Source organism: Eriocheir sinensis, chromosome 23 (assembly GCF_024679095.1).
Source record: "Eriocheir sinensis breed Jianghai 21 chromosome 23, ASM2467909v1, whole genome shotgun sequence".
Taxonomy (NCBI): Eukaryota; Metazoa; Arthropoda; class Malacostraca; order Decapoda; family Varunidae; genus Eriocheir; species Eriocheir sinensis.
This window is the reverse complement of record NC_066531.1, coordinates 9,947,412-9,974,964: the sequence shown is the minus strand read 5'-3', so window position 1 is coordinate 9,974,964 and position 27,553 is coordinate 9,947,412. Positions and strand designations below refer to the sequence as shown.

General features: G+C 43.6%; 2 protein-coding genes across 5 annotated transcripts; one reads left to right on the top strand and one right to left on the bottom strand.

The window, feature by feature from the left end:
* The first annotated feature begins 1,532 nt into the window (after nucleotides 1–1,532).
* On the top strand, nucleotides 1,533–23,998 carry LOC127002466 (putative nuclease HARBI1). Of its 4 annotated transcripts, none has more exons than XM_050868450.1 (4): nucleotides 1,533–1,709; nucleotides 22,330–22,447; nucleotides 22,754–22,882; nucleotides 23,096–23,998. In XM_050868450.1, the coding sequence occupies exons 2-4, from the start codon at nucleotides 22,342–22,344 to the stop codon at nucleotides 23,944–23,946; spliced, it is 1,086 nt and encodes a 361-aa protein (XP_050724407.1). In that variant the 5' UTR covers nucleotides 1,533–1,709; nucleotides 22,330–22,341; the 3' UTR covers nucleotides 23,947–23,998. The 4 variants fall into 4 exon arrangements, with proteins under 4 accessions (XP_050724407.1, XP_050724404.1, XP_050724405.1 ...); XM_050868447.1 differs by lacking the exon at nucleotides 1,533–1,709 and adding an exon at nucleotides 21,453–21,675 and having other exon boundaries at nucleotides 23,096–23,995; XM_050868448.1 differs by lacking the exon at nucleotides 1,533–1,709 and adding an exon at nucleotides 21,777–21,846 and having other exon boundaries at nucleotides 23,096–23,997.
* A 527-nt stretch (nucleotides 23,999–24,525) lies between these two features.
* Nucleotides 24,526–25,945, bottom strand: LOC127002575 (uncharacterized). The gene is made up of 2 exons (XM_050868658.1): nucleotides 25,793–25,945; nucleotides 24,526–24,938 (listed from the first exon to the last, which is right to left on the bottom strand). Exons 1-2 carry the CDS (start codon nucleotides 25,917–25,919, stop codon nucleotides 24,526–24,528), a joined length of 540 nt encoding a protein of 179 aa, XP_050724615.1. The 5' UTR covers nucleotides 25,920–25,945.
* Between the last annotated feature and the right edge of the window lie 1,608 nt (nucleotides 25,946–27,553).

Genomic DNA, 27,553 nt, shown 5'->3' with positions numbered 1-27,553 from the left:
AGTCATACTGAGTATACTATTCTGAGGAGACCTCGGGTAACCTTGTCCCAGGGAGTCTACCCCAACGGCCGGTGGCAACACTGCAGGGTGGTGCACGGCTGCCTGAGGTGACGGAGGTCACGCATGGGGAGTCCGGCGGTAGTGGCGCGTGCCCTGTCATAAGTGTAACCATCACGTACCCTTTGAGGCTCCTAAATACTCTTCCGAACGCATGTGACCAGTTGTTGTGTCGCGTGTAACCTAGATTGACGCAGCGACGGAGGGGCAGCCTGAGGGACCGAACACCGATTCCTGGTAAGTACTTCCGTGGGTTGCCTCGTAGCAGCACAAGAGGTTTGTACTGATGTTTCAGGAATAAGAAAGTGAAAGGATTGTATCACCTACAAGAGTACTTCCTTCCGTGTATAGTCATGTGAGCTCGTAAATTCCACCTTCGGTTACAACAGAAACGGCAAATCGTCTATACTGCCCCTTTTCAACCCCCCCCCCCCCCCCTTTTCGTTGCTTTTTTCAATAGCCCAAATGGCAATTAGCACTACCCCAGCTACCATCCCCTCCCTGTCTTTGGCTTTACAGTGCCTAAAGTCAGGGAACTCCATGACCAATAACCCAGGAAAACTACTGTTGTACAATCGTGGTACACAAGTGTTGACACACTGTCCACTGAGTTTCGTTCACCGGCCCTGACTTTAAAATATATACACCGCATGGAAAGAGGCTAATGTTCAGATATGTCACTACATATACACTCTCCATAATTTATTAGATATGAATTTGTCAGTTGTGCACACTGGTAACAAGTTTGTAATTCGTGGACGAAAATGTCTCTTATACATTTCGTTCAAATTTAGTCAAGGACAGCTAAAGTTGTTTACAACGCTATTATGCATTTCAATAAATGTTGTATTCATTCCTGCAACGTCCTCCCTAAGAAAATACGAAGAAAACATTGATAACGTGCACAAATATTCTGATATGATCTATAAATATATAATGATACCACCATTTAACTATCGCTTGACAATGTTACGTAATGACGTCATCGACCATGCCAGCCGGCGCATTTAGGAAACCATTAGGCTATTGTGAATTGAATTGAATTACAAAGCTATTATTTTGCATTTAAGAATACTAAGCGATTCGTTTGCATTTATGAAACTAAGCCATTACTTTGCATTTACGAATACTAAGTTATTATTATGCATTTACGAAAACTAGGCTATTATTTTGCAGTAACTTTTTTTGGTGAATTTACGGTTTCACCCAACCAACGATTTTCTCACGTGGTTCATGTTTTTCTGGTGATAGATGTAGAGAATTCCATGATTTTGTTCCTCATTTCCGTCGCAAATGTCTACTTTTCGAGTTACGCCTCTTTTCAAGTTATGCCTATCCCCTTCCCTAAACGATCTTGGGGGACCTGTGGGAACACGGGTTTTTTTGGGTGGGGGAGCATGAAATCAACTGATATGCATTTCAAATGAGGTCGAGAAATCAACACCAGTGAAGAGGCATAGGCCCGGATTGTCAAATCTAACCTTCGGGCGACGGGACCCTACGCCCAGAAATCTCTTCCGTTAAACTGTTTTGGGTCGCGAGGGGTCCCGCCGCGCCAAGGGGGAAGGGACGAGACGAAGGGACAACAAACACCGCCTCTTCCCCCTACCCTTCGCTGCCGCTGCTGTTATATTACCTCAATATTTGACCAGGTGAGCACATTTCCCACATGTATCAATAGTTTTTACCTATTTAAGGATGCATTTAGCCTATGTGAACACGTGAAAGGGTCGAAAGTAGCCGTCATCACGTAGGATAAGGTAGGTTAAAAGTAGGAGCGGCAGGGGGCACACAGAGCTTACTTTCATTCCAATATTTGACCAGGTGAGCACATTCCCCACATGTATCAATAGCTTTTACCTGTTTAAGGATGCATTAAGCTTATGTGAACACGTGAAAGGGTCGAAAGTAGCCGTCATCACGTAGGCCAGAGTGGGTCAAAGGTGGCTGGGGCAGGGGACACACGACTTATTTTCATTCCAATTTTTGACCAGGTGAGCACATTCCCCACATGTATCAATAGTTTTTACCTGATTAAGGATGCATTTAGGCTATGTGAACACGTGATAGGGTCGAAAGTAGCCGTAATCACGTAGGCCAGACTATTAGATAAATACTTATTTTTCGTGGATAAGTTGTGCATTCTTATTTCATTGCTTTGGTCTCTAGTTAGGTATGAAATAAAAACCTACATGGTGGCACTCCTGGGTTAAAATTTGTAATTGATTTTGCAGGTTACTGAGAGCATGGCCGCTTATGAGCAGGTTTGGGATGATCTGGACCTCTTGGATCAATTGGAGGAGCTAGATGGTGAGATAGATGCCGAAGGAGTTGTCGGACGTAGACGTCGCAGAATTGTTACAGGTAAACCCCAACAGACTTAAAGGATTATGTATACACCTTCGAAACACGCATCTTTCCCCAGACAGCAAATCCAGCCCTCTGCCCACACGTAAGCACTTGTCACATACATCATCAGCCCTTTCATTACTTCCTTTCATGACTGCGCCTTCTTTAGATGTTGCAATGCTACAGTCATGTTTTACCGACAATCTGAATCTCCCCGTACCATCTCAAAGCCTATCAAGCTGACTTTCCCCATAAGAATGCCACATAAGGAATGGCTATGATATATTAAGTATATAATTATTAATCACTGTACACTTACAGATCGGATGAACCCCTTCACAGCAATGAGTGATGATGAATTAATGGACCGCTTCAGGGTCAGGAAAACGTCAATGTACGATTGAAGAAATTAGAGATCACCTTCCTGCCCCAAATGACTCAAGAGGTAATTTATTTCACCGTACATTACAATTATACAGTGTTTCTCTGTCAAACTGTCATATGTGCTAGTTATATTGCACGTATCAAGTGTCATTTATAGTTCCTATCCATCACAGCCTCAAGGGTTAATTTGACATGTGCAGATGCCACACACAGCCACTATGTATGCTCCCAACTTTGCCGTTACCTTTTACACGAACTTCCTCTCTTGACAGGCTGTCCTGTTCCGCCACATCTCCAAACCCTGATCGCGATACGCTACATGGCAACCGGAGACCACCAAATGACTTTAGGTGACTGCCATGATGTATCACAAACAACAGTCAGCCAGTGCCTGAAGGTGGTGTCAAGAGCAATTGCTAGCTTGAGCAGGCATTATATACAGCCACCTTCGGGCAGTGATCTGCAGCGTACAATCCAGGATTTTCATGCCATTCATGGAATGCCTGGAGTTATCGGGGCAATTGACTGTACACACATTGCCATACTGAGATCCTCTGTTGAAAATTCAGAGACCCTCTGTTGAAAATTCAGAGGTGTTTCGGTGCAGGAAAGGTTTCTTTTTATTGAACGTCCAAGCTGTATGTGGACCTGACCTGCGGTTTCATAATGTTGTTGCCCGTTGGCCAGGGAGTGTCCACGACAGTAGGATTTTCTATAACAGTAGGCTCTGTGCTGATATAGAGGAAAATTTAAACCCTAGGTATCACTTGCTTGGAGATGCTGGCCATGCCTTGAAGAGGTATCTGTTGACGCCAGTGTCAGCTCCAACTAATGAGCACGAGAGGGCTTATAACAACAGTCATACCCATACGAGGAATACAGTTGACAGGGCATTTGGTGTTCTAAAAAGGAGATTTGGGTATTTAGGGAAGAAAGTTAGGACAAATTTAGACACCACTAAAGCCATCATAGTTGCTGCAATGGTACTGCACAATATTGCAGTCCAAACTAGACTGGTTTTGCCACAAGATGGAAGGGACATGATAAACATCGATATCAATGCTCTCCATAATGAAGTGCCAATACAGAGACAGGCGAACGTACTAGGTAGACTGAAACGGCAGCAAATCATTACTGACTTCTTTTAAACAAGATGGGAACATTATTGTAGGTATAAACAGATGTCTTCTCTGTCTCCGAACTCTTTCTTTGTAAAGGTGGTCAGATGGCATCCACTTGAGCCTTACCATGGGCATACCCTTCAGACAGTTCTTGAGAGCAAGTAGTAGTTCTATGTGAATGGTGTAGTATATATTTCTTTTTGACCAATTGTTAAATAAAGCTCAGGTGCTACCATATAGTTTTTACCTTTGTGTTTTTTATATCACACAAAAGTCAGAACATGAAAATTCTTAAATTATCTTAATCATGCAAGAAATTGGATGATGTTAGCAAGGCAAACGCTGATGTCAGTTGGCATACAATATTTTTACTAAAACATATTTACATAAACTTAAACCTATTCCTACATTCTAAGATTATATTTACAAAAACCTTTTCCTACAATCTAAGATTAATATGTATATTTAATCTAGAATTATATTTACATAAACTTAACTTATTCTTACATTCTAAAATTTATATCTATATCTATACGGTCAAGTAAACCAATGGATCGCGAATTGGTTGAGCAACAGACAACAAAGAGTAGTGATTGACGGATTTAACTCAGAGTGGGCTCCGGTCACTAGTGGCGTCCCTCAGGGTTCGGTTCTTGGCCCAGTGCTCTTCATAATTTATATCAACGACGTGGATGTTGGACTCAATAATCGCATTAGTAAATTTGCAGACGACACAAAGATTGGTAACTCGGTTCTCACTGACGAAGACAGGCAAAGCCTCTAAGAGGATTTGCACAAAATTTCAGCTTGGTCGGATAAATGGGAGATGCCCTTTAACGTAGACAAGTGCCAGGTCCTCCAAGTTGGAACAAAAAATAAGTTCGATTACGAAATACGCGGCGTTAAACTCACAAGTGTTCAATGCGTTAAGGACCTGGGGATCAAAATCGCATCAAACCTCAAATTATCACATCAATGCATCGATGCAGCAAATAAAGCGAACAGAATGTTGGGCTTCATTAAAAGAAACTTTTTATTCAAAAATAAAGATGTAATACTTCCGCTCTACAATAGTTTAGCCAGACCCCACTTGGAATATGCGGTACAGTTTTGGTCTCCCCACCATGCAAAGGACATTGCTAAACTAGAAGGTGTTCAGCGTCGAGCAACAAAAATGATCCCTTCCTTGCGCAACAAATCCTACGAAGAAAGGCTTTCCACCCTTAACATGTTCTCTCTTGAGAAACGTCGCCTCCGAGGAAAACTGATTGAATGTTTTAAAATACTTAAGGGTTTCACGAATGTAGACAGAACAAAATTGTTTATGATCGATGACACTTTGCGAACGAGGAACAATGGCACAAAACTCAAATGTAGACAAGTAAATTCAGACTGCACCAAATTTTTCTTCACCAACGTTGTAGTGCGAGAATGGAATAAGCTCCCACCATCAGTGGTCCAATGTAACACGATTGACTCCTTTTAAAACAAGCTCGACCGTCACTTCCTTGAACTTAATATTAACTAGAGTAGAAAAGCAACGTTTTGGAGCCATCTGATTAATGTAAAATCACTTAGGTTTAAGGACAGACCACCTAGTCTGGACCATGGGGTCTGTGTGGTCTGATTTTCTATGTAAATCTATGTAAATCTACATCTAAGCTAAACTTAAATTTACATTAAAATTATACTCATTTTTAATTTGTTTTTATTGTTTATTCCTTGATTCTAATAATTTTTGCCGTGCAATTTCCTTGTAAAGTCTGGCCTCTTCCCGCCTCTCCTTGGCCTCTTCCCGCCTCTCCTTGGCCTCTTCCCGCCTCTCCTTGGCCTCTTCCCGCCTCTCCTTGGCCTCTTCCCGCCTCTACTTGGCCTCTTCCCGCCTCTACTTGGCCTCTTCCCAACTCTCCTTGGCTCTTCCCGCCTCTCCTTGGCCTCTTCCCGCCTCTCTTTGGCCTCTTCCCGCCTATCCTTGGCCTCTTCCCAACTCTCCTTGGCTTCTTCCCGCCTCTCCTTGGCTTCTTTCCAACTCTCCTTGGCTTCTTTCCAACTCTCCTTGGCCTCTTCCCGCCTCTCTTTGGCCTCTTCCCGCCTCTCCTTGGCTTCTTCCCGCCTCTCCTTGGCTTCTTCCCGCCTCTCCTTGGCTTCTTTCCAACTCTCCTTGGCCTCTTCCCAACTCTCCTTGGCTTTTTTCCAACTCTCCTTGGCTTCTTCCCAACTCTCCTTGGCTTCTTCCCAACTCTCCTTGGCCTCTTCCCGCCTCTCCTTGGCCTCTTCCCGCCTCTCTTTGGCCTCTTCCCGCCTCTCCTTGGCCTCTTCCCAACTCTCCTTGGCTTCTTTCCAACTCTCCTTGGCTTCTTCCCAACTCTCCTTGGCTTCTTCCCGCCTCTGCTTGGCTTCTTCGCGCCTCTCCTTGGCTTCTTCCCAACTCTCCTTGGCTTCTTCCCAACTCTCCTTGGCTTCTTCCCAACTCTCCTTGGCTTCTTCCCGCCTCTCCTTGGCTTCTTCCCGCCTCTCCTTGGCTTCTTTCCAACTCTCCTTGGCTTCTTTCCAACTCTCCTTGGCTTCTTCCCAAATCTCCTTGGCTTCTTCCCGCCTCTCCTTGGCTTCTTTCCAACTCTCCTTGGCTTCTTCCCAACTCTCCTTGGCTTCTTCCCAACTCTCCTTGGCTTCTTCCCAACTCTCCTTGGCTTCTTCCCAACTCTCCTTGGCTTCTTCCCGCCTCTGCTTGGCTTCCTCCCAACTCTCCTTGGCTTCTTCCCAACTCTCCTTGGCTTCTTCCCTACTCTCCTTGGCTTCTTCCCAACTCTCCTTGGCTTCTTCCCAACTCTCCTTGGCTTCTTCCCAACTCTCCTTGGCTTCTTCCCAACTCTCCTTGGCTTCTTCCCGCCTCTGCTTGGCTTCTTCGCGCCTCTCCTAGGCTTCTTCCCAACTCTCCTTGGCTTCTTCCCAACTCTCCTTGGCTTCTTCCCGCCTCTCCTTGGCTTCTTCCCAACTCTCCTTGGCTTCTTCCTGCCTCTGCTTGGCTTCTTCAAGACGAACCTGCATGTGCTGCATCTGTAGGTCCATCAGTGCGTCCCTCTTCTCCAGAAATCTCCGCTGCATTTCTTCTTTCTTATTGCTAGCACTTTCTCCTCCTGGTGTGCCATATAGTTCATGGTCCTGAAGTGCCCTCCTGGCACTACGCTGCCTCCTCTTTGCACTTGAGGATGGACAAGAGGACACTTCGGGTTCGGCCACACTGTTTCTTTCCTCGAGTGTCGGCTCTTCTGCTGGTGTAGGTAGAGGTGGCGCGGCGGGCTCTTCCAGATGAACCACTTCGTAGAGGGCGATTGAGTAAGAATTTTCTGGCATTTGATAAAAGAAGTTAGCTTGTGAGAAAAGATTAGAAAAGTATATGTTTGTATATTAACCTCTAGAATACAGGTCTTTATTTCTGTGGCTTACGGAAGTGTCAGAATGTAACTTCTTTTCATTTTTAAAGTGCATTTACTGAAATATTATGCCTAATCAGGTTTGTTTTCGTCAGATTACTAACCTGACACTGATACTGTTTTAAATTTACTACATTATGGTTATAAAATACAAATTCATTACTGCACATGAACACCATAAAAAGGTCACAATACGTATGATACACATTAAAATTGCATATAGTAAGCCATTGTTTCCCGTATATTAGACAGTGCATGTCTGTGATGTGTTAATATATGTGAGGTGGATTCTGGGCCCCAATCACTGTCTGTAAAAGCTTCTGCCATAACTGCTACAAGCTGTACTGCTTATGATGATGCTTATATGGCTTCAGGGCCCCAGTCACAGGTCAAAGAGGCTTGTGGCTTAACCCCTACAAACTATACTGCTTATGATTATGCTTACATGGCTTATGGGCCTCTGTCACAGACCATAAAGGCTTCTGTCTTAAGTACTACAAGCTATACTGCTTATGATTATATGGCTTCAGGGCCCCAGTCACAGGTCAGAGGCTTGTGGCTTAACTCTTACAACTATACTGCTTATAATTATGATTATATGGCTTCTGGGCCCCAGTCACCAGCCTAAAAGGCTTCTGTCTCAAGTGTTACAAGCTATACTGCTTATGATTACCACTGCTTATGATTACCACTTAAAACATCTTACATCTCACAAAGAGAGACTTGGTAAATCGGATGAGTCGACCATGTCGGTGCGACGTTGCTGAGAATAAGGATATTTTAGTACACAAGCATAGCAATGTCTTGTGCAGCTTAATGTACTTCAAAAACATGTTTAATGAGTTGATGCCTGAGGTTTTAATAGAAATTTTGAAAAGACAAGAGTTTATGGTGATTGGAAATGAATAACTGAGAAAGGTTAATGAGTGGGAGATTGTAGAAGAGCCATGGCATATTGAACCCCATCAAGAATTGAGAAAAGCAGACATACAATGTAATAGAATTATGTTTAATACTACTGTAAACTTGTTGATTATTCTTGGGTACTTTCCGTTACTGCATGACTGAAGAATTTAAGATTTCACAAGTTCCTGCATTTTTACTGGCAAATATAATTCACAAACATGGTAATCAAAACTGACAATGGTCACTTACCCTGAGATGACATGGCATCATGATCATAGGGGTTGCCAATATCCTGGATATCGGTCCTAAGAATGGAGAGGACCTGCTCCGTCTCAGGTATGAGTACCTTGGGAGGGGTGCCAGGAGGGGTGCCACCACCTGTCCTGAATACCTCACGCTTTTGGCGTGCGTCCTCTTGATTTGCCCTAAAATAAAGCTACAACAATTAAACATCAGCACAGGCTATACTTTTTTGTGTGTAAGCTAGTATGACATTATTCATCACACTGTGGTGTAGTGTAAGAGTAGTGTCAGCATCTTTCCTATTATATAATTCATCTCTACACTGTGACAAGGTATAGATATGAAGGGGATGGGCAAGTTTTGAGTCCTGAACTCAGTGTAGATTACTTTTCTCCCTTCCACAAACAACAGTTTAGTCTCAAAGAAAAGAATCAAAGTCCCGGGTGAACTGCATTAGTATGCTATTACCAACATCCTACCCAGGAATGGATCTCTAATGTAAAGCTTCAGCCAAATTGCATTAATACAGGGGTTCCTTCACGTATAGAAAATACCTAGTTTGCGTGTGTGTGTGTGTGTGTGTGTGTCAAAGCTACTGAGGAATGAAATATGCAAATTTAGAATTGTAAAGGGTAGGGTCATTTACTAGTACTTGTATATGTGGCATAGCCGCACCCCAGAATATTTAAAAGGGAGAACGGATTAGTTAAGGTAATGGAAACGAGAGAGGGAGGGTTGAACCTGTGGTGCGGCAGTGCCACATATACTGGCAAAAGCTACTCGCACATTTGTCGCGTCATTTTTGCTGGAGACTTTATAAAATATTCTTTAAACTTACTTTACTCTTATTTTTTCCCAAATTTTTCTGAGCTGTCCCTCCGTCCTCTTGGGACCCATGTTATGGGCATTGAAATGTTGGGTAATGCGTGCCCATGCTAGTCTCTTTTGCTCTAGTAGTTTCCCATCTGTTTTTCTGTTTTTCAAGATGGGTTCTTGGGTTATCAACCCAATCAACATCTGCTTCTCCGCAGAGGAAATGGGGCTGGTTCTCGTAAAACTTTCATCAAGTGTCACCTCCATATTACTTGCCGTAAAGAATGAGGGGTGCTGAAATTACATAAGTTAAATTAGGGGAGTTTACAAATTACAATACTACAGTCAGTATATGTGGTAATAAATGTGGTTATGGTCAAGGTCCAACCTGTTTTGTGCACACCATAATTACGGAGAACAAGATGCCACATAAGCTACTTAGGTATCCACACAGGCTAGCTACGTCAATAAACAAACAAAAAACACCCTAAAGTCCGGCACATGCCCCTAAAGTGGTCAGTCAAGGCAGTGATAAAAGTGGCCATGGCTAGGGCAACGTGGTCTCGTCAGTGCTCCCTCCCTAGGGCTAACCCCGTCAGAAAACGCACAAAAAACATCATACAATAGGTCATATGATGAGTAAATTCAGTCATACATGTGGGGCTGACGACAGCCCAACAGGCTGTAGTCAGCTCTCCCTCAATTAGGCTAACTAGACCCAAAGCAAGCTATTTGCCTACCCACAATGGTTAACCCCGTCAATAAACATACAAAAAACATCATACAATAGACCAAAATGTCCTCCCTTGTAAATAAATGCAAGGAAACTTGGAGAGGTGGTTATAACTCCTTGCCGCCAGCAGACAAACAACAGAATGAAGATAGCGATGCGCATGTAAATAAACCTTCCGACGTACCAACCCCTCCGTGTTCCACGCACTGGTAGGGGGAAGAGGAGGGACGATTTAACGCTGCCGAGGGCCATCAAAGCGCTGAGTTCTCTTCGTGGGGAGCCGCCGCGGAAGGGGGAAGGTTAGATTTGACAATCCGGGCTATAGACTCCACTCTGTCCAGAAGAGCTGTGTGAGTGGAGCCCCCCCAGATAGCAACTGAACGGGGGAGAAGAACTAGCGGAGACGATACAGAACGCCCACCTCGAGGAAGCTGATTTAGCCAGAGATGAGATGCGAAGTTTCCAGTTGAGATTTTGAGTTAAGGATAGACCGAGGATATTTAGTGTTGAAGGTGACAGCTGAGTGTTGTCGAAGAATAGGGGATAGGAAGATTGTGTCGAGTTGATAGGTTGCGAAATTGAGTTTTTGAGGCATTGAAGGACAGTGTCAAAATTACTGGAGAAACAAGTGAACATTTTGAGATAAAAGTGGGCTTAAGACAAGGGTGCGTCATGTCACCATGGTTATTCAATATTTATATGGATGGTGTTATTAGATAAATTAAGGGCAAAGTTGGAGAAGTTGGAGTAAGACTGTTCGATGAGGGAAAGAAGTGGGTACTGAATTCGATACTGTTTGCTGATGACACGGTGCTCATTGCAGAAAATGAAAGTGACCTACAAAATTTGGTCAGTGTTTTTGATAGTGTCTGTAACAGGAGAAAGTTGAAAGTAAATGTCAACAAAAGTAAAGTGATGGTTTGTGAGTGAAGTAGAAGTGAGGTTGTAGATTTGGTTTGGCCACATGGAGCGAATGGAGGAGAGTAAGATGACCAGAAGGGTGTATGTGAGTGAGACAGAGGGAGGGAATGCTAGAGGACGACCTACAGTGAAATGGAGGGATAGGGTGCAGGAGTACGTTAAGGAAAGGGGGGAAAAATCTTTGAGAAACTTTGAGCAGGCAAGGAGGGAGTGTCTGGATAGAGAAAGGTGGAAGCTCTTAAGGATGGGGGGAGGCATGCAGTTAGCAAGTTCAGAAGAGCAGTCAGCGTGAAAATAGCAATAGAAGATAGAAAGAGAGGCAACATCGTGACGGAATTTAAGAGGTAGAAAACTATCAGTAGGAGGAGGATAGCTGATGAGACGAAGAGTCCACTCTGTCCAGAAGAGCTGTGTGAGTGGAGCCCCAAACACGTAAGATGCATACTCCATACGAGGGCGGACAAGGCCCCTGTATATAGATAGCAACTGCGCGGGGGAGAAGAACTGGCGGAGACGATACAGAACGCCCAACCTCGAGGAAGCTGATTTAGCGAGAGAGGAGGTGCGAAGTTTCCAGTTGAGATTTTGAGTTAAGGATAGACCGAGGATATCTAGTGTTGAAGAAGGTGACAGCTAAGTGTTGTCGAAGAATAGGGGATAGGTGTTTGGAAGATTGTGTCGAGTGGATAGGTGGAGAAATTGAGTTTTTGAGGCATTGAAGGACACAAGGTTCGGTATCTGCAGCCTCCAGTCTGGAGTCGTGTACTTCCTGTTGGGATGGCCTTCTATTGAAAGAAGTTGAATAATGTAGCGTGCGACCGATGTACTTCTCCAAACGGAGCTCTTATGAAGAATTGTCTACTTTTCTTATAGAATTAGTCAAACTTTACCTGACCTAGCCTAATTTGGAGTAGGCCAAACTACCAATAAATATTCTTACCTCCTTCAGCATGTCAATGCAAGAGCATCATCTACATTGATAGTGCTGACAGTTAAGAGATTAATGCCGCAATTTATATCCTCTGTGTATAGTTGTTCTTGGGCTGGTTGAAGATCGCTATCCATAACTGACTCGGCCATAAGAGTCAGCTCATCTGGTTTTGGTTGAGTAGGAGGAGGCCCACCACCGGTTTTATAGCACTGCCTGATGTACGTGCTGTTAGCCTTCTTAACTCTGTGAACAATAAGAACTTGATAAGCTTAATAATGTCTTACTGAATACCTATTAAGTCTACACTTTGCAACACTATCAAGCTAAAGCATCGCCTTATTAACTATTTCTCATTAAAAACTCATACAACACTAATATCCTACTGTGTTTTTGTAAGTACTTCCCGTATCTTTAAAAAGTATGGACATACTGTACTGTCGGAAAGGGATAAGGGTGGGAATAGGGCGGGGATTCAGGAATAATATAGGGTAAGTATACGTAAAAGAAATGCAAGTAAATAATATATAAATTAATAAATAAACAACTTCGGGAGGGTCGATAGGAATAGGAAGAGGGAGGTTGTGGGCATGTTAACCCGAGGACGTCGACGGACCATTCTCTGGGCTTTCACGAGTCGTGGCTGTGGTACGGTGGGCCCTAAAATGGGCTCTCACTCCGCGAGACGAAAGAAACGAAAGACGAAAGACAGATATGTACAGTCAGAGAAGTCTGGAAAATTCCTTGCTCTCAAGTACAACGACAAAAGACCAGTCCACCTTCTGTCCACCGTACACCGTGACGTGACTGTGACGACAGGGAAGAAAGACCATCGCACGAACAGGCCAATAAAACAATTTTTTTTTTTACAACAAAGGAGGCAGCTCAAGGGCACAAAAAAAGAAACTATAAAAAAAAAGCCCTCTACTCGCTGCGCCTAAAAAGGAATCATAAGAGGTGGCCAAAAGAGAGGTCAAAAATCAAAGAGATGGTCGTTGACTAAACACAAAATATAAGACTAGTCGACAAATGTGACTCCCAATTGAGTGGGACGGAGTGCCTCAGAAAATCAGTCAAATGGTATAAGAAACTATTTTTTTCACATGATTGATATAACAATTATAAATGCTTACAATATGTGGCTGGTGCTAAACAGCATTGACCCAAACAAAAGGCCAAAAGTGAGAGAGTCCCAGTATAGTGTAGCCACACAGCTTTTGCAAAAATACTCCCCACCAACTGAAAGGCCACATGCCCCCCCGAAACGCACCTTAATTAGCCCCAACGAATTGACATGGGTCTTGTAAACACTCCCCACTATCCTGTTTATACAGACACTATTCGAGGGGGAAAACAGAGACTGATCTGTATGGTGTCCCGTCACACCAAGAAAAGACAACAAAAAAGGACTAGAGGCACCACCATGATGTGACTTCTTGATGGATAGGACGGCACGGATCCGGGTCGGCGGCCTAGTCGGCCCCGCCTTCCCTCTGGAGACCGGCGTCCCGCAGGGGAGTGTCCTCTCTCCAACGCTGTACTCTGTCTTCACCAGGGACTGCCCAACCTCCATCACTGGGCTAAACGTACAGTATGCGGACGACGTGTCCCAAGTGGTGCCCTACCCAGGACGCTCTCGTGAGATTCTCAATGCTCTCCCGGCAAGTGAGATCACCAGAGTCGGAGCCTTCGAGAAGGCTTGGCAGATAAGAACGAACATGGCGAAGTTTACCGTCATACCGCTGGCGTCAATAAACCCCGCCCCGCTCATCGTCGATGACGAACTCCTTGACTTTCGCGCACAGGGACGCCTTCTCGGTCTTAAGATCTCCCGGCGTGGGCTCACCCCCCATGTCACCGAGAGGGCGGCGCGGGCGAGGGCGGCGCTAACCATGTTGTATCGCTTCCGGGATCTCGAACCCAGGATAAAACTGCATCTAGTCAAGGCCATGGTGATCCCTATTATCACTTACCCGCCCATTCCCATACATGGGCTAAGTGCGACGGCGGCTCCAGAAGGTGCAAAACGCGGCGTTAAGATTTGCTCTCAGCGCAAGGTGGGACGAGTTCAGGACCACGCGTTCCCTCCAGGAAGAGGCTGACATACCTCCACTAAACATCCCTCTCCATCGGATGGCCGTAGCTATATGTTTTGGACCCTTCTTTTCTTGTATTAAATCAACTCTTTTATCACTCATTAATTACTCAATAAATGATCTCACCGTCTCGTATCCCTGGTAGCGTGATCCGGCTTAAGTTGTTATTGGAGACTAGTGTTCGGGGATAGACAAGGGAAAAATATAATATACATTTATTTAAGATTAAATGAAGATAATTGCCTTACGCAATATTCTATGCTCAGACGATCATAACACTGGCATATTCAGCAATGGATGCAACAAATGACAAACATGTCTTAAACATAATACTATAACATGTGCTCAATTGTTGCCAATAATAAAAACACCAAATCATACCACACGCAGTGGTTTGTATCTCTCTGCTTACATCACAATCATTATGTACTCTCTTCCCAAATCCTAGTAACACATCCTATAGTATAATCTACTGCAATTCACGGAAACACCAAATCATACCACACGCAGAGGTTTCCATCTCTGCTTAACATCGCAACCAAATAATCACTATCCTGTACCACTCACAATCCTACTACACATCTCCTACATTATAATCTCCAGGACAATACAGTCGGTTTCCCGTAGATTCTCGAATTTCTACTCACGATTAAGATCACAACAGCCATTCTCAGCTGGGTGAGCAGGAGGTCTGCTTGAGGCGAGAACCAAGCTCGGTCTGCCCATACCACTGATTTCTAGGTTACATTTTTCTTTGCTTTAGGCGGACTTACATCCTTGACACGCCTTAATTTTCTACATAACCAGTGGCCAATACTTCCTGTCACACCCATTGGCTCGCTCATTATGTTGTATTGTTTTACTTCTGCTTATTCGTAATTCAGTCTTCAGACACTCCCATATTGATTTTTCTGTTAAATTATTGGCTCATAACACGTCGCCACGACTGACGTCACGGGTCAGTCTTTTTCAATGGTTGTTCACACTTTCTGACCACGCCTACTGGGTATCTGTTTTCTGTATCTGAGTCTGGGTCTCTGTTTTCCTTTACCCTCGTTGTTTCCCCTCTTTTGTACTTTGAGATGTTTACACTGTTATATATGTCACTCCTCTGTTTCCTCGTCTTCTGGGTCCTGACATATGGACCCGGATGGAAGCTGAGAGCTGGGAACAGTTCCAGGCCGTCCGAGACCTCCACCGAGAAGCCCCGGGCAGGAGCCATTCGTGGTTCCCACGGAGTCTCCTCGCCCTGGAGGCAAACCCTGATCCTGCCCCGAGACTCAGCTGAGACTGGCGCTCACACTCCCTCTCTCCCATGCACATTATAACCACCCGCGCTCACGTCCTCACGTTACCATATGTCCGCACGCCCCCGCCCCTTTGCCAGTATGTAAAGTATCAATCACCTACTCCCTACACCACATACCACACCAGACCACCAATGTGTATATCGTCGGTCTCCCCGCCGACGCCTTTCATGTCTATTCCCGTGTCCATTCTCATCGTTCTTCAGTGTATTTTTACTTGTGACCTTACTTTTATCATCACTCCCCTACATGTCCCCTGTAACCCTCTTACGTCATCATATCATATCGCATGATTTTATCCTGCTAAGCTAAGTTTACCCACTTTATGTATTCTTTTTTATGTAAATAACTGTACCTGTATGTAAACTACGTATACATTTGTACCTGTATTTACGGCTGGTAAGCCGTTGTACTCGCATCTGCCCAATTATTTTTGCTATATGTTCCCTAATATCTTCTACTTCCAAAACTATAAAACAAAAATAGCAGTGCCGATTCCGCTCGGCTGCCTTCCACCTCCTCCTTTACCTCTGTTTTTTCCCTCGCTTTTCCCCTTTGTATGTACATGGATGTGTATTGATATTGATATTTATCTTTGTATGTACGCCCACCCCCCTCTCTGTACCTTCCCCCCACTGTTCTAATAAATATTTTGAATCATGATGTGTCACGAATGCAAAGCAGGACTGCGCGGTTGGCTGTTTTCGTGCATACCACACGGAACAAGATTTCTGAGTGAAAGGTGTGTGTGTGTGTGACCCAGAGGAGCGCTATCATCATCCTCAGGAAGGGCTGCACCTGATGGTGGGTAGACTGAGGGAGGAACTTGCGTCAACCAAGGCATGAATTAAAAAACGTAGGGAAGTGATAGACGAACTCCCTGAAAAGAGGAGTGTGTTTGTGGAAGTGTTATCCATAATGGGCACACTGATCGCTCTCAACAATGGTGTCGTGGAGAAACTAGAGTGGAGATCTATCGAGTGCACTGCGAGCCACGAGAAAATTGACGAAGAGTGGAGTGACCATTTAGACACTAACGAGTCAGCCCGGGCTGGTGGGATTCTCTCGAGACAAGGGGCTGGATTTTTTATTTTATTGTTTTTTTACAACAAAGGAGGCAGCTCAAGGGCACACAAAAAAGAAAACAATAATAAAAAAAGCCCGCTACTCGCTGCTTCCCCCCCCCCAAAAAAAAAAAAAAGTTCAAAGGATCGTAACTTTCCGCCACTACGATCTTATAGCCCTCTCGTAGCCGCCATTTTTTTTATCGTGGGCTACGATCACCACTAAGGTGTATTTTCAAAAGACCGTCCGGATGCTCGTAGCTCACGATGATGCGATCGTAAATATCGGTCCGTTCCGTCCCGCTTTCCAGGAATGGAACGCAGCTGACTCGTTTGGCCAATCAGAAGTGTATCATCAGCCTTTAAGAGTGTTAGCCAGTAATATTGCACCGTGTAAACGTAAACAAATACATGCATTTATATGCCCGAGGTGTTAGTGTAATAAGTAGTGCAAGAACTGCCCAGCTGAGAACAGTAAGAAGTGGCGGAAAGAAAAGTGGACATGGCAAGTGAGGAGCAGCACACCAAACGCCTTCGTTGAGCCAACTTTTCAGATTAAGACCTGCTGACAATGATACAGGTAATGTGTAAAACAATTAGTCATACCTCCACTTAATATCTGTAACTCTGAACACTGGGTGGGACGCTTTGTCACACAATGTTCTTAGGCGAAATTCCTTATTATAATTTCCAGGGTAGTACATAGACTGCATAGGTATTTATTTATCATCACATCGGCCGATAATGAATTTTCTGCCCTGCAATTACTTTATAGCTGATTTGCAGTTAACTATATTACAGGGAAACTGTGAAATCAGTTATTGGATGGATTTTTCATTTTCCTGTTATGAGACCTAGCCTAACCTATCCTAACCTACCCTACCCTAAAGTAGCTTAACTTACCCTACTCTAAATTAACCTTACCTAACCTACCCAAACTAACCTAACCTTACTTAGCATAACATTAGGTAACCTAATTAGGATAACATAACATTGAATCATTTTGTAAGTAAGGTTAGGTTAGTGTTAATTTAGGGTAGGGTAGGCTAGGTTAGGTTAGGGTAGTTTAGGGTATATTAGGTTCCATAACATAGCAAAATGAAAAATCCATTTCACAAATTCATTAAGGATTTCATGAAATGACTGATTTCACACTTTCCCTGTAACATATACACACCAGTTTACGGCCATTTTGCCCCCAAGTATTATCTAACTACCGTATGCACAAATCATGTAGTAGTATAAACGTTATTAAAACCCAAGAGAAACACTCCTGTACTGGCTATTATCACGATCAATATGTCACATACGAGTCATGTAATGTGGGCGAAATGACGTCACCGAGTGGGCGAAATGACTTTTTACTATGGGCGAAATGATCGGATACCTTTACGCCTCCTTTTTTTCATTTTTTAAAATTGTTGCTATCAAACTTTCACCACACCCTAAATAATCCGTTAGAAACATTTTTGAGGTAGAAACACCCTTCCTGACCCAGCTTTCCGGACCTCTGTAGGGAACTAGCTAGAGTTTGTGGTTGGGAGCTTGGAAATAAGCAATTTGCACTTAAAATTACCTACAAATGCAACAGAATTACTACCGCTTTCCCAAGTCAGTTTTGATAGATTATATTGATAAGGGGGTACGCGACACCTGGGGGGAGGGGCTGTTTTGGTCAAAATTTAGCATTTTGCAAAACTGGGTTAAAAACGTTCTTATACCATTTAAAAATAATTCCCGAAAAATTTAAATGTCTGGCGCGGGTTTAAATGGACCGAGTTAAAGGTTAAATTTTGTTGACAGGGTTAAGGAGATAGGAGTATTAAAAGGTAAGAGTGACAAAAAAAACACGATTTCACGCGATGTTGGACGAACATAATAAAATAAATACCATTATGCCTTTCTGTATGGGAAACTTTCAGAATATTTTCCATAGGGTTTAGTTAGATGACCTCAGGTGTCCCGTACCCCATTAATGGGAAGGATTGGCTTTGCGAGTTGAGTGGCTCGTGTTTTAGTTTCATTGTAGTGTAAGGCACTGACTGTCACCACCTCATTTTTTTCTGGTAACTGCACTTAAGTCTCACAATGGTGGAGAAAACCATTTTTTTCTAGTAGATTTTCGTGTTTCGAATTAATTTGCTAGGTAACTTTGTCGGAAACCAATTTTTTTTATCCTTCTCAGAATGTAATGAATAATGAAATTAATGAACTATGAAATAAAGAAAAAGATTAATACGTTAGGTACGTACTTAAATAATACACCAAAACCTACAAGAAAATAATTTAGTCCTCATATTATGCACTCATAACATAGTTATGTGGCGTGGTGAGAGACCTATTTAAACTAACCTAATCCAACCCAACCCATCCTAGTAACCTATGTAACCCTAAAGTTATTTTCTTGTAGTTTTTTGTGTAGAAGTACCTATCGTATTAATCTTTCACTTATCTAGTTATGCATTAATTTCTGAAGATACAAATATTGGTTTGCATTTGAGTTAACTAGCAAATTAATTAAAAAACATTTATTTATTTATTTATTGTTGGAAATATTATAATTTTACAATCACTTTTGGTTATAGGGTTGGCTGAACAGAAAAGCTGTCCTGCAGCAGAAGTTCAGCCGTCAAGTAGCTGATGAGAAGGAAATAACTGCATGGGATGAAATAACTTGTGCCGGCAATGCAGTTTCTCGCATGTAGCAAGGCAGAGAGAAAGCGAATAAAAAAATGTTGATTTCAAATCAGTGGTGAAAAAGAAGTACGCTACCCTAAAACGTGAACAGGAAAGAACTGGTAAGGAAAATTATTTACTTTTGTGGGGACAGTAGTCATTTATAATAACCGTAGGCATGCGTGCGTGCGCGCACACACACACACACACACACACACACACACACACACACACACACAGTTGCCTTGTGGCCCACACCTGACAGAGGTCGGACGTGTTTCACGGCGCTCCGAAAGGAGCAGCCCGGGGCCAGCCTGTTGGCCTCCCCCCTTCCCCTACTTCCCCCTCTCCTATTTCATCAAAACCCCAACACCGTAAGAAACTTTTGTGGCATGAAGCTTTGTAATGGTGACAGACAGTGAGTGCAGTGCCTTTGTGGTGCCGTGAAGACACTAGAGTTGAAATGGTCAGTGTGACGCCGACGCGGCTTTACCATCCGGCGGACCCCCAGGTCCTCCCAGGTACACCAGCCCGTCCATCGCTGGCTGGGAAACTTCGGTTCAGGTGCAGTGCAGTGTTGAGGCCCGTCACTCAGGTGGAGTCATGGGTGGGGCAATCAGCACTCCGCTTAACATACAATGCAGTGCAGACCAGAGGCAGAGACAATAGACGTTCCCACGCCTACTGCCGCTCGGTCAGCCTCTTCCCATCCGGCTGGACGGATTGGCAGGTCAACGCTAAGCCCATAAGCTGAGTGAGGGTCGAAATCGCCTCTACCTGCACCCCAGCCATCACTGCGACCTGACCCCTTCTGACCTGGGGTTGACCTGGGGCTTTACACCTGACGCGCCACCCGGAAGACCACACCGCCTCCTACCGCACAAACGCACTGCATTCCGCCTCACCTCCACTCCTCCCGCCCTCAACCATTTAATCACAACTTCCCCACAATGTAAACCAAAGACCCCCTATACCCCTCTCATATCGTACTTTTCCCCTTCTTTTACTATATTTCAATATTGTACTTTAACGTGTATATTTTCAGCTAAAGATTGATTAAATTAATCAAATTAGGTGCCGCAACAGCCAGGGTCATATGGCGCCGCATTCAATGAGTTAAAAACTAAAAAAAAAATAGAAAAAAAACTAAACTAAAAGGGCTAAAAAAAGGAACCTAAAAAAGTAAACAAAGAGCAAAGCCAAACAAAACGAGACGAAACAAATCACACAGAAAACGGTCATAACTCATGGAGAAGGCCAGCCTTCTCCATAAAGAGAATTACCTCATGTCCCGGGGAAAGGCATCTCCCTCCCAGCATCAGCGAAAGGCGGAATGGTCCGTCTTCTCCCCGACACTGCGACAGGTATCGCACTCGCAGGCCCCCCAAACTGGGGCACTCGACCAGCAAGTGCCGCACAGTCAGGGGAACCAAGCAGTCATCACAATAAGGCTGCATCCCCCGGGACATGAGGTAACTATGTGTTAGACGCGTATGACCCGTCCGAAGACGGGTCAAGGCTGTCTGCGAGCGACGGTCACGGACACTTTCGTATGACCAAGGACGAGACATTGTCCTGGTAATCTCTCCCATTTTGGAAGTCGCACCCCGAGCATTCCACCTCTCCTGCCAACTGGCAAGAATTGCCTTGCGAATCTCTGGAAACATATTTGTACATGGGACAGCACTAGGAGGGGCAGCTCTAGCTGCTGCCTCCCTTGCAAGTCCATCAGCTCGTTCGTTCCCGTGTACGCCAACGTGTCCTGGAACCCAACAAAACCCAACGCGATATCCCCTGTTGCTGAGTAAATACAGCCACTCGAGAGCAGATAAAACTACGGGATTAACAGAGGGAGTAAAGGAGCCCAGGGCATGAATAAGCGCTACGAGAATCACTAAAAATCATAAAAGAGTCCACAGGAAGGGTAAAAATAATCTGTAAAGAGAGGACTATTGCAGACAGCTCTGCAGTAAATACAGAAGCAACAGAAGAAAGATTACCTCTCCGACAGAAGGAGGGGAACACAACACCAAAGCCAACTCCAGCATCCAATTTAGAGCCATCAGTAGAGACAGGGATGGAGTCCGAGTGTTCAGTGAAATGCTCTAAAAATAAGGCTCGGGACGCATATGGCGGTAAATCCCTCTTACTATCTATAGTGGGAGAACACACGGATACACCAGGGAACTGCCAGTATCCAACCCTAGGTACTCGATAAGGGCAGATAGGAATGGGAGGGAAAGACAACGGTGTCATGGCAGACGCTACCCGAAACCCAAAAAGTTTAGGGAGACTAGGTCGCTCATCATATGCAGGCGAACGGGAATCCCGCAAAATTGACACACAAGGAACTGATTCTGGAAGGCGTTGGACGCGGAACCAGCAACGGAATAGAGAGGACTGGCGTCTCAAATCCAGAGGCAGGACGCCAGCATCCACGAGGAGGCTAGGGGCCGGATTGTCAAATCTTACCTTCGGGCGACGGGACCCTACGCCCAGAAATCTCTACCGTTAAACTGTTTTGGGTCGCGAGGGGTCCCGCCGCGCCAAGGGGGAAGAGACGAGACGAAGGGACAACAAACACCGCCTCTTCCCCCTACCCTTCGCTGCCGCTGCTGTTATATTACCTCAATATTTGACCAGGTAGCACATTTCCCACATGTATCAATAGTTTTTACCAGTTTAAGGATGCATTTAGCCTATGTGAACACGTTAAAGGGCCGAAAGTAGCCGTCATCACGTAGGGTAAGGTAGGTCAAAAGTAGGTGCGGCAGGGGGCACACAGAGCTTACTTTCATTCCAATATTTGACCAGGTGAGCACACTCCCCACATGTATCAATAGTTTTTACCTGTTTAAGGATGCATTAAGCCTATGTGAACACGTGAAAGGGTCGAAAGTAGCCGTCATCACGTAGGCCAGAGTGGGTCAAAGGTGGCTGGGGCAGGGGACACACTACTCATTTTCATTCCAATATTTGACCAGGTGAGCACATTCCCCACATGTATCAATAGTTTTTACATGTTTAAGGATGCATTTAGGCTATGTGAACACGTGAAAGTGTCGAAAGTAGCCGTCATCACGTAGGACAGAGTGGGTCAAAGGTGGCTGGGGCAGGGGACACAAAATATTATAATAACGTGTTCATGAGTGAATTAGAAGACTCCTATTAGATAAATACTTCTTTTTCGTGGGTAAGTTGTGCTTTCTTATTTCATTGCTTTGGTCTCTAGTTAGGTATGAAAGAAGAACCTACATGGTGGCACTCCTGGGTTAAAATTTGTAATTGATTTTGCAGGTTACTGAGATCATGGCCGCTTATGAGCAGCTTTGGGATGATCTGGACCTCTTGGATCAATTGGAGGAGCTAGATGCCGAAGGAGTTGTCGGACGTAGACGTCGCAGAATTGTTACAGGTAAACCCTAACAGACTTAAAGGATTATGTATACACCTTCGTAACACGCATCTTTCCCCAGACAGCAAATCCAGCCCTCTGCCCACACATAAGCACTTGTCACATACATCATCAGTCCTTTCATTACTTCCTTTCATGACTTCGCTTTCTTTAGATGTTGCAATGCTACAGTCATGTTTTACCGACAATCTGAATCTCCCCGTACCATCTCAAAGCCTATCAAGCTGACTTCCCCCATAAGAATGCCACATAAGGAATGGCTATGATATATTAAGTATATAATTATTAATCACTGTACTCTTACAGATCGGATGAATCCCTTCACAGCAATGAGTGATGATGAATTCATGGACCGCTTCAGGGTCAGGAAAACGTCAATGTACGACCTAATTGAAGAAATTAGAGATCACCTTCCTGCCCCAAATGACTCAAGAGGTAATTTATTTCACCGTACATTACAATTATACAGTGTTTCTCTGTCAAGCTGTCATATGTACTAGTTATATTGCACGTATCAAGTGCCATTTATAGTTCCTATCCATCACAGCCTCAAGGGTTAATTTGGCATGAGTGCAGATGCCACACACAGCCACTACGTATGCTCCCAACTTTGCCGTTACCTTTTACACGAGCTTCCTCTCTTGACAGGCTGTCCTGTTCCGCCACATCTCCAAACCCTGATCGCGATACGCTGCATGGCAACCGGAGACCACCAAATGACTTTAGGTGACTGCCATGATGTATCACAAACAACAGTCAGCCAGTGCCTGAAGGTGGTGTCAAGAGCAATTGCTAGCTTGAGCAGGCATTATATACAGCCACCTTCGGGCAATGATCTGCAGCGTACAATCCAGGATTTTCATGCCATTCATGGAATGCCTGGAGTTATCGGGGCAATTGACTGTACACACATTGCCATACTGAGACCCTCTGTTGAAAATTCAGAGGTGTTTCGGTGCAGGAAAGGTTTCTTTTCATTGAACGTCCAAGCTGTATGTGGACCTGACCTGCGGTTTCATAATGTTGTTGCTCGTTGGCCAGGGAGTGTCCACGACAGTAGGATTTTCTATAACAGTAGGCTCTGTGCTGATATAGAGACAAATTTAAACCCTAGGTATCACTTGCTTGGAGATGCTGACTATGCCTTGAAGAGGTATCTGTTGACAGTGTCAGTTCCAACTAATGAGCACGAGAGGGCTTATAACAACAGTCATACCCATACGAGGAATACAGTTGAAAGGGCATTTGGTGTTCTAAAAAGGAGATTTGGGTATTTAGGGAAGAAAGTTAGGACAAATTTAGACACCACTAAAGCCATCATAGTTGCTGCAATGGTACTGCACAATATTGCAGTCCAAACTAGACTGGTTTTGCCACAAGATGGAAGGGACATGATAAACATCGATATCAATGCTCTCCATAATGAAGTGCCAATACAGAGACAGGCGAACGTACTAGGTAGACTGAAACGGCAGCAAATCATTACTGACTACTTTTAAACAAGATGGGAACCTTATTGTAGGTATAAACATATGTCTTCTCTGTCTCCGAACTCTTTCTTTGTAAAGGTGGTCAGATGGCATCCACTTGAGCCTTACCATGGGCATACCCTTCAGACAGTTCTTGAGAGCAAGTAGTAGTTCTATGTGAATGGTGTAGTATATATTTCTTTTTGACCAATTGTTAAATAAAGCTCGGTGCTACCATATATTGTTTACCTTTGTGTTTTTTATATCACACAAAAGTCAGAACATGAAAATTCTTAAATTATCTTAAACATGCAAGAAATTGGATGATGTTAGCAAGGCAAACGCTGATGTCAGTTGGCATACAATATTTTTACTTAAACATATTTACATAAACTTAAACCTATTCCTACATTCTAAGATTATATTTACAAAAACCTATTCCTACAATCTAAGATTAATATGTATATTTAATCTAGAATTATATTTACATAAACTTAAACTTATTCTTACATTCTAAAATTTATATTTATATCTACATCTAAGCTAAACTTAAATTTACATTAAAATTATACTCATTTTTAATTTGTTTTTATTGTTTATTCCTTAATCCTAGTAATTTTTGCCGTTGTAAAGTCTGGCCTCTTCCCGCCTCTCCTTGGCTTCTTCCCGCCTCTCCTTGGCTTCTTCCCAACTCTCCTTGGCTTCTTCAAGACGAACCTGCATGTGCTGCATCTGTAGGTCCATCAGTGCGTCCCTCTTCTCCAGAAATCTCCGCTGCATTTCTTCTTTCTTATTGCTAGCACTTTCTCCTCCTGGTGTGCCATATAGTTCATGGTCCTGAAGTGCCCTCCTGGCACTACGCTGCCTCCTCTTTCCACTTGAGGATGGACAGGAGGACACTTCGGGTTCGGCCACACTGTTTCTTTCCTCGAGTGTCGGCTCTTCTGCTGGTGTAGGTAGAGGTGGCGTAGCGGGCTCTTCCAGATGAACCACTTCGTAGAGGGCGGTTGAGTAAGAATTTTCTGGCATTAGATAAAAGAAGTTAGTTTGTGAGAAAAGATTATAAAAGTATATGTGTGTATATTAACCTCTAGAATACAGGTCTTTATTTCTGTGGCTTACGGAAGTGTCAGAATGTAACTTTTTTCCATTTTTAAAGTGCATTTACTGAAATATTATGCCTAATCAGGTTTGTTTTCGTCAGATTACTAACTTGACACTGATACTGTTTTAAATTTACTACATTATGGTTACAAAATACAAATTCATTACTGCACATAACACCGTAAAAAGGTCACAATACGTATGATACACATTAAAATTGCATATAGTTAGCCATTGTTTCCCGTATATTAGACAGTGCATGTCTGTGATGCGTTAATATATGTGAGGTGGCTTCTGGGCCCCAATCACTGTCTGTAAAAGCTTCTGCCATAACTGCTACAAGCTGTACTGCTTATGATGATGCTTATATGGCTTCAGGGCCCCAGTCACAGGTCAAAGAGGCTTGTGGCTTAACTCTTACAAACTATACTGCTTATGATTATGCTTATATGGCTTCTGGGCCACTGTCACAGACCGTAAAGGCTTCTGTCTTAAGTACTACAAGCTATACTGCTTATGATTATATGGCTTCAGGGCCCCAGTCACAGGTCAGAGGCTTGTGGCTTAACTCTTACAACTATACTGCTTATAATTATGATTATATGGCTTCTGGGCCCCAGTCACAGGTCAGAGGCTTGTGGCTTAACTCTTACAACTATACTGCTTATAATTATGATTATATGGCTTCTGGGCCCCAGTCACCAGCCAAAAAGGCTTCTGTCTCAAGTGTTACAAGCTATACTGCTTATGATTACCACTTAAAACATCTTACCTCTCACAAAGAGAGACTTGGTAAATCGGATGAGTCGAACATGTCGGTGCGACGGTGCTGAGAATAAAGATATTTTAGTACACAAGCATAGCACTGTCTTGTGCAGCTTAATGTACTTCAAGAACATGTTTAATCAGTTGATGCCCGAGGTTTGAAAAGACAAGAGTTTATGGTGATTGGAAATGAATAACTGAGAAAGGTTAATGAGTGGGAGATTGTAGAAGAGCCATGGCATATTGAACCCCATCAAGAATTGAGAAAAGCAGACGTACAATGTAATATAATTTTGTTTAATACTACTGTAAACTTGTTGATTATTCTTGGGTACTTTCCGTTATTGCATGACTGAAGAATTTAAGATTTCACAAGTTCCTGCATTTTTACTGACAAATATAATTAACAAACATGGTAATCAAAACTGACAATGGTCACTTACCTTGAGATGACATGGCATCATGATCATAGGGGTTGCCAATATCCTGGATGTTGGTCCCAAGAATGGAGAGGACCTGCTCCGTCTCAGGTGTGAGTACCTTGGGAGGGGTGCCACCACCTGTCCTGAATATCTCACGCTTTTGGCGTGCGTCCTCTTGATTTGCCCTAAAATAAAGGTACAACAATTAAACATCAGTACAGGCTATACTTTTTTGTGTATAAGCTAGTATGACATTATTCATCACACTGTGGTGTAGTGTAAGAGTAGTGTCAGCATCTCTCGTATTCTATAATTCATCTCTACACTGTGACAAGGTATAGATATGAAGGGGATGGGCAAGTTTTGAGTCCTGAACTCAGTGTAGATTACTTTTCTCCCTTCCACATACAACAGTTTAGTCTCAAAGAAAAGAATCAAAGTCCCGGGTGAACTGCATTAGTATGTTATTACCAACATCCTACCCAGGAATGGATCTCTAATGTAAAGCTTCAGCCAAATTACATCACTACAGGGGTTCCTTCACGTACAGAAAATACCTAGTGTGTGTGTGTGTGTGTGTGTGTGTGTGTGTGTGTGTGTGTGTGTGTGTGTGTGTGTGTGTGTGTGTCAAAGCTACTGAGGAATGAAATATGCAAATTTAGAATTGTAAAGGGTAGGGTCATTTACTAGTACTTGTATATGTGGCATAGCCGCACCCCAGAATATTTAAAAGGGAGAGCGGATTAGTTAAGGTAATGGAAACGAGAGAGGGAGGGTTGAACCTGCGGTGCGGCAGTGCCACATATACTGGCAAAAGCTACTCGCACATTTGTCGCGTCATTTTTGCTGGAGACTTTATAAAATATTCTTTAAACTTGCTTTACTCTTATTTTTTCCCAAATTTTTCTGAGCTGTCCCTCCGTCCTCTTGGGACCCATGTTATGGGCATTGGAATGTTGGGTAATGCGTGCCCACGCTCGTCTCTTTTGCTCTAGTAGTTTCCCATCTGTTTTTCTTTTTTTCAAGATGGGTTCTTGGGTTATCAACCCAATCAACATCTGCTTCTCCGCAGAGGAAATGGGGCTGGTTCTCGTAAAACTGGCATCAACTGTCACCTCCATATTACTTGCCGTAAAGAATGAGGGGTGCTGAAATTACATAAGTTAAATTAGGGGAGTCTACAAATTACAATACTACAGTCAGTATATGTGGTAATAAATGTGGTTATGGTCAAAGTCCAGCCTGTTTTGTGCAAACCATAATTACGGAGAACAAGACGCCACATAAGCTACTTAGGTATCCACACAGGCTAGCTACGTCAATAAACAAACAAAAAACACCCTAAA

Coding starts and splice junctions, on each gene's coding strand:
- LOC127002466 (XM_050868450.1), top strand. CDS start 22,342: ATGGCCGCTTATGAGCAGCTTTGGGATGATCTGGACCTCTTGGATCAA. Junction 22,448..22,753: donor ACGTCGCAGAATTGTTACAG/GTAAACCCTAAC, acceptor GTACTCTTACAG/ATCGGATGAATCCCTTCACA. Junction 22,883..23,095: donor TGCCCCAAATGACTCAAGAG/GTAATTTATTTC, acceptor CTCTCTTGACAG/GCTGTCCTGTTCCGCCACAT.
- LOC127002575 (XM_050868658.1), bottom strand. CDS start 25,919: ATGTTCTTGAAGTACATTAAGCTGCACAAGACAGTGCTATGCTTGTGT. Junction 24,939..25,792: donor CAAGTCTCTCTTTGTGAGAG/GTAAGATGTTTT, acceptor ATCTAATGCCAG/AAAATTCTTACTCAACCGCC.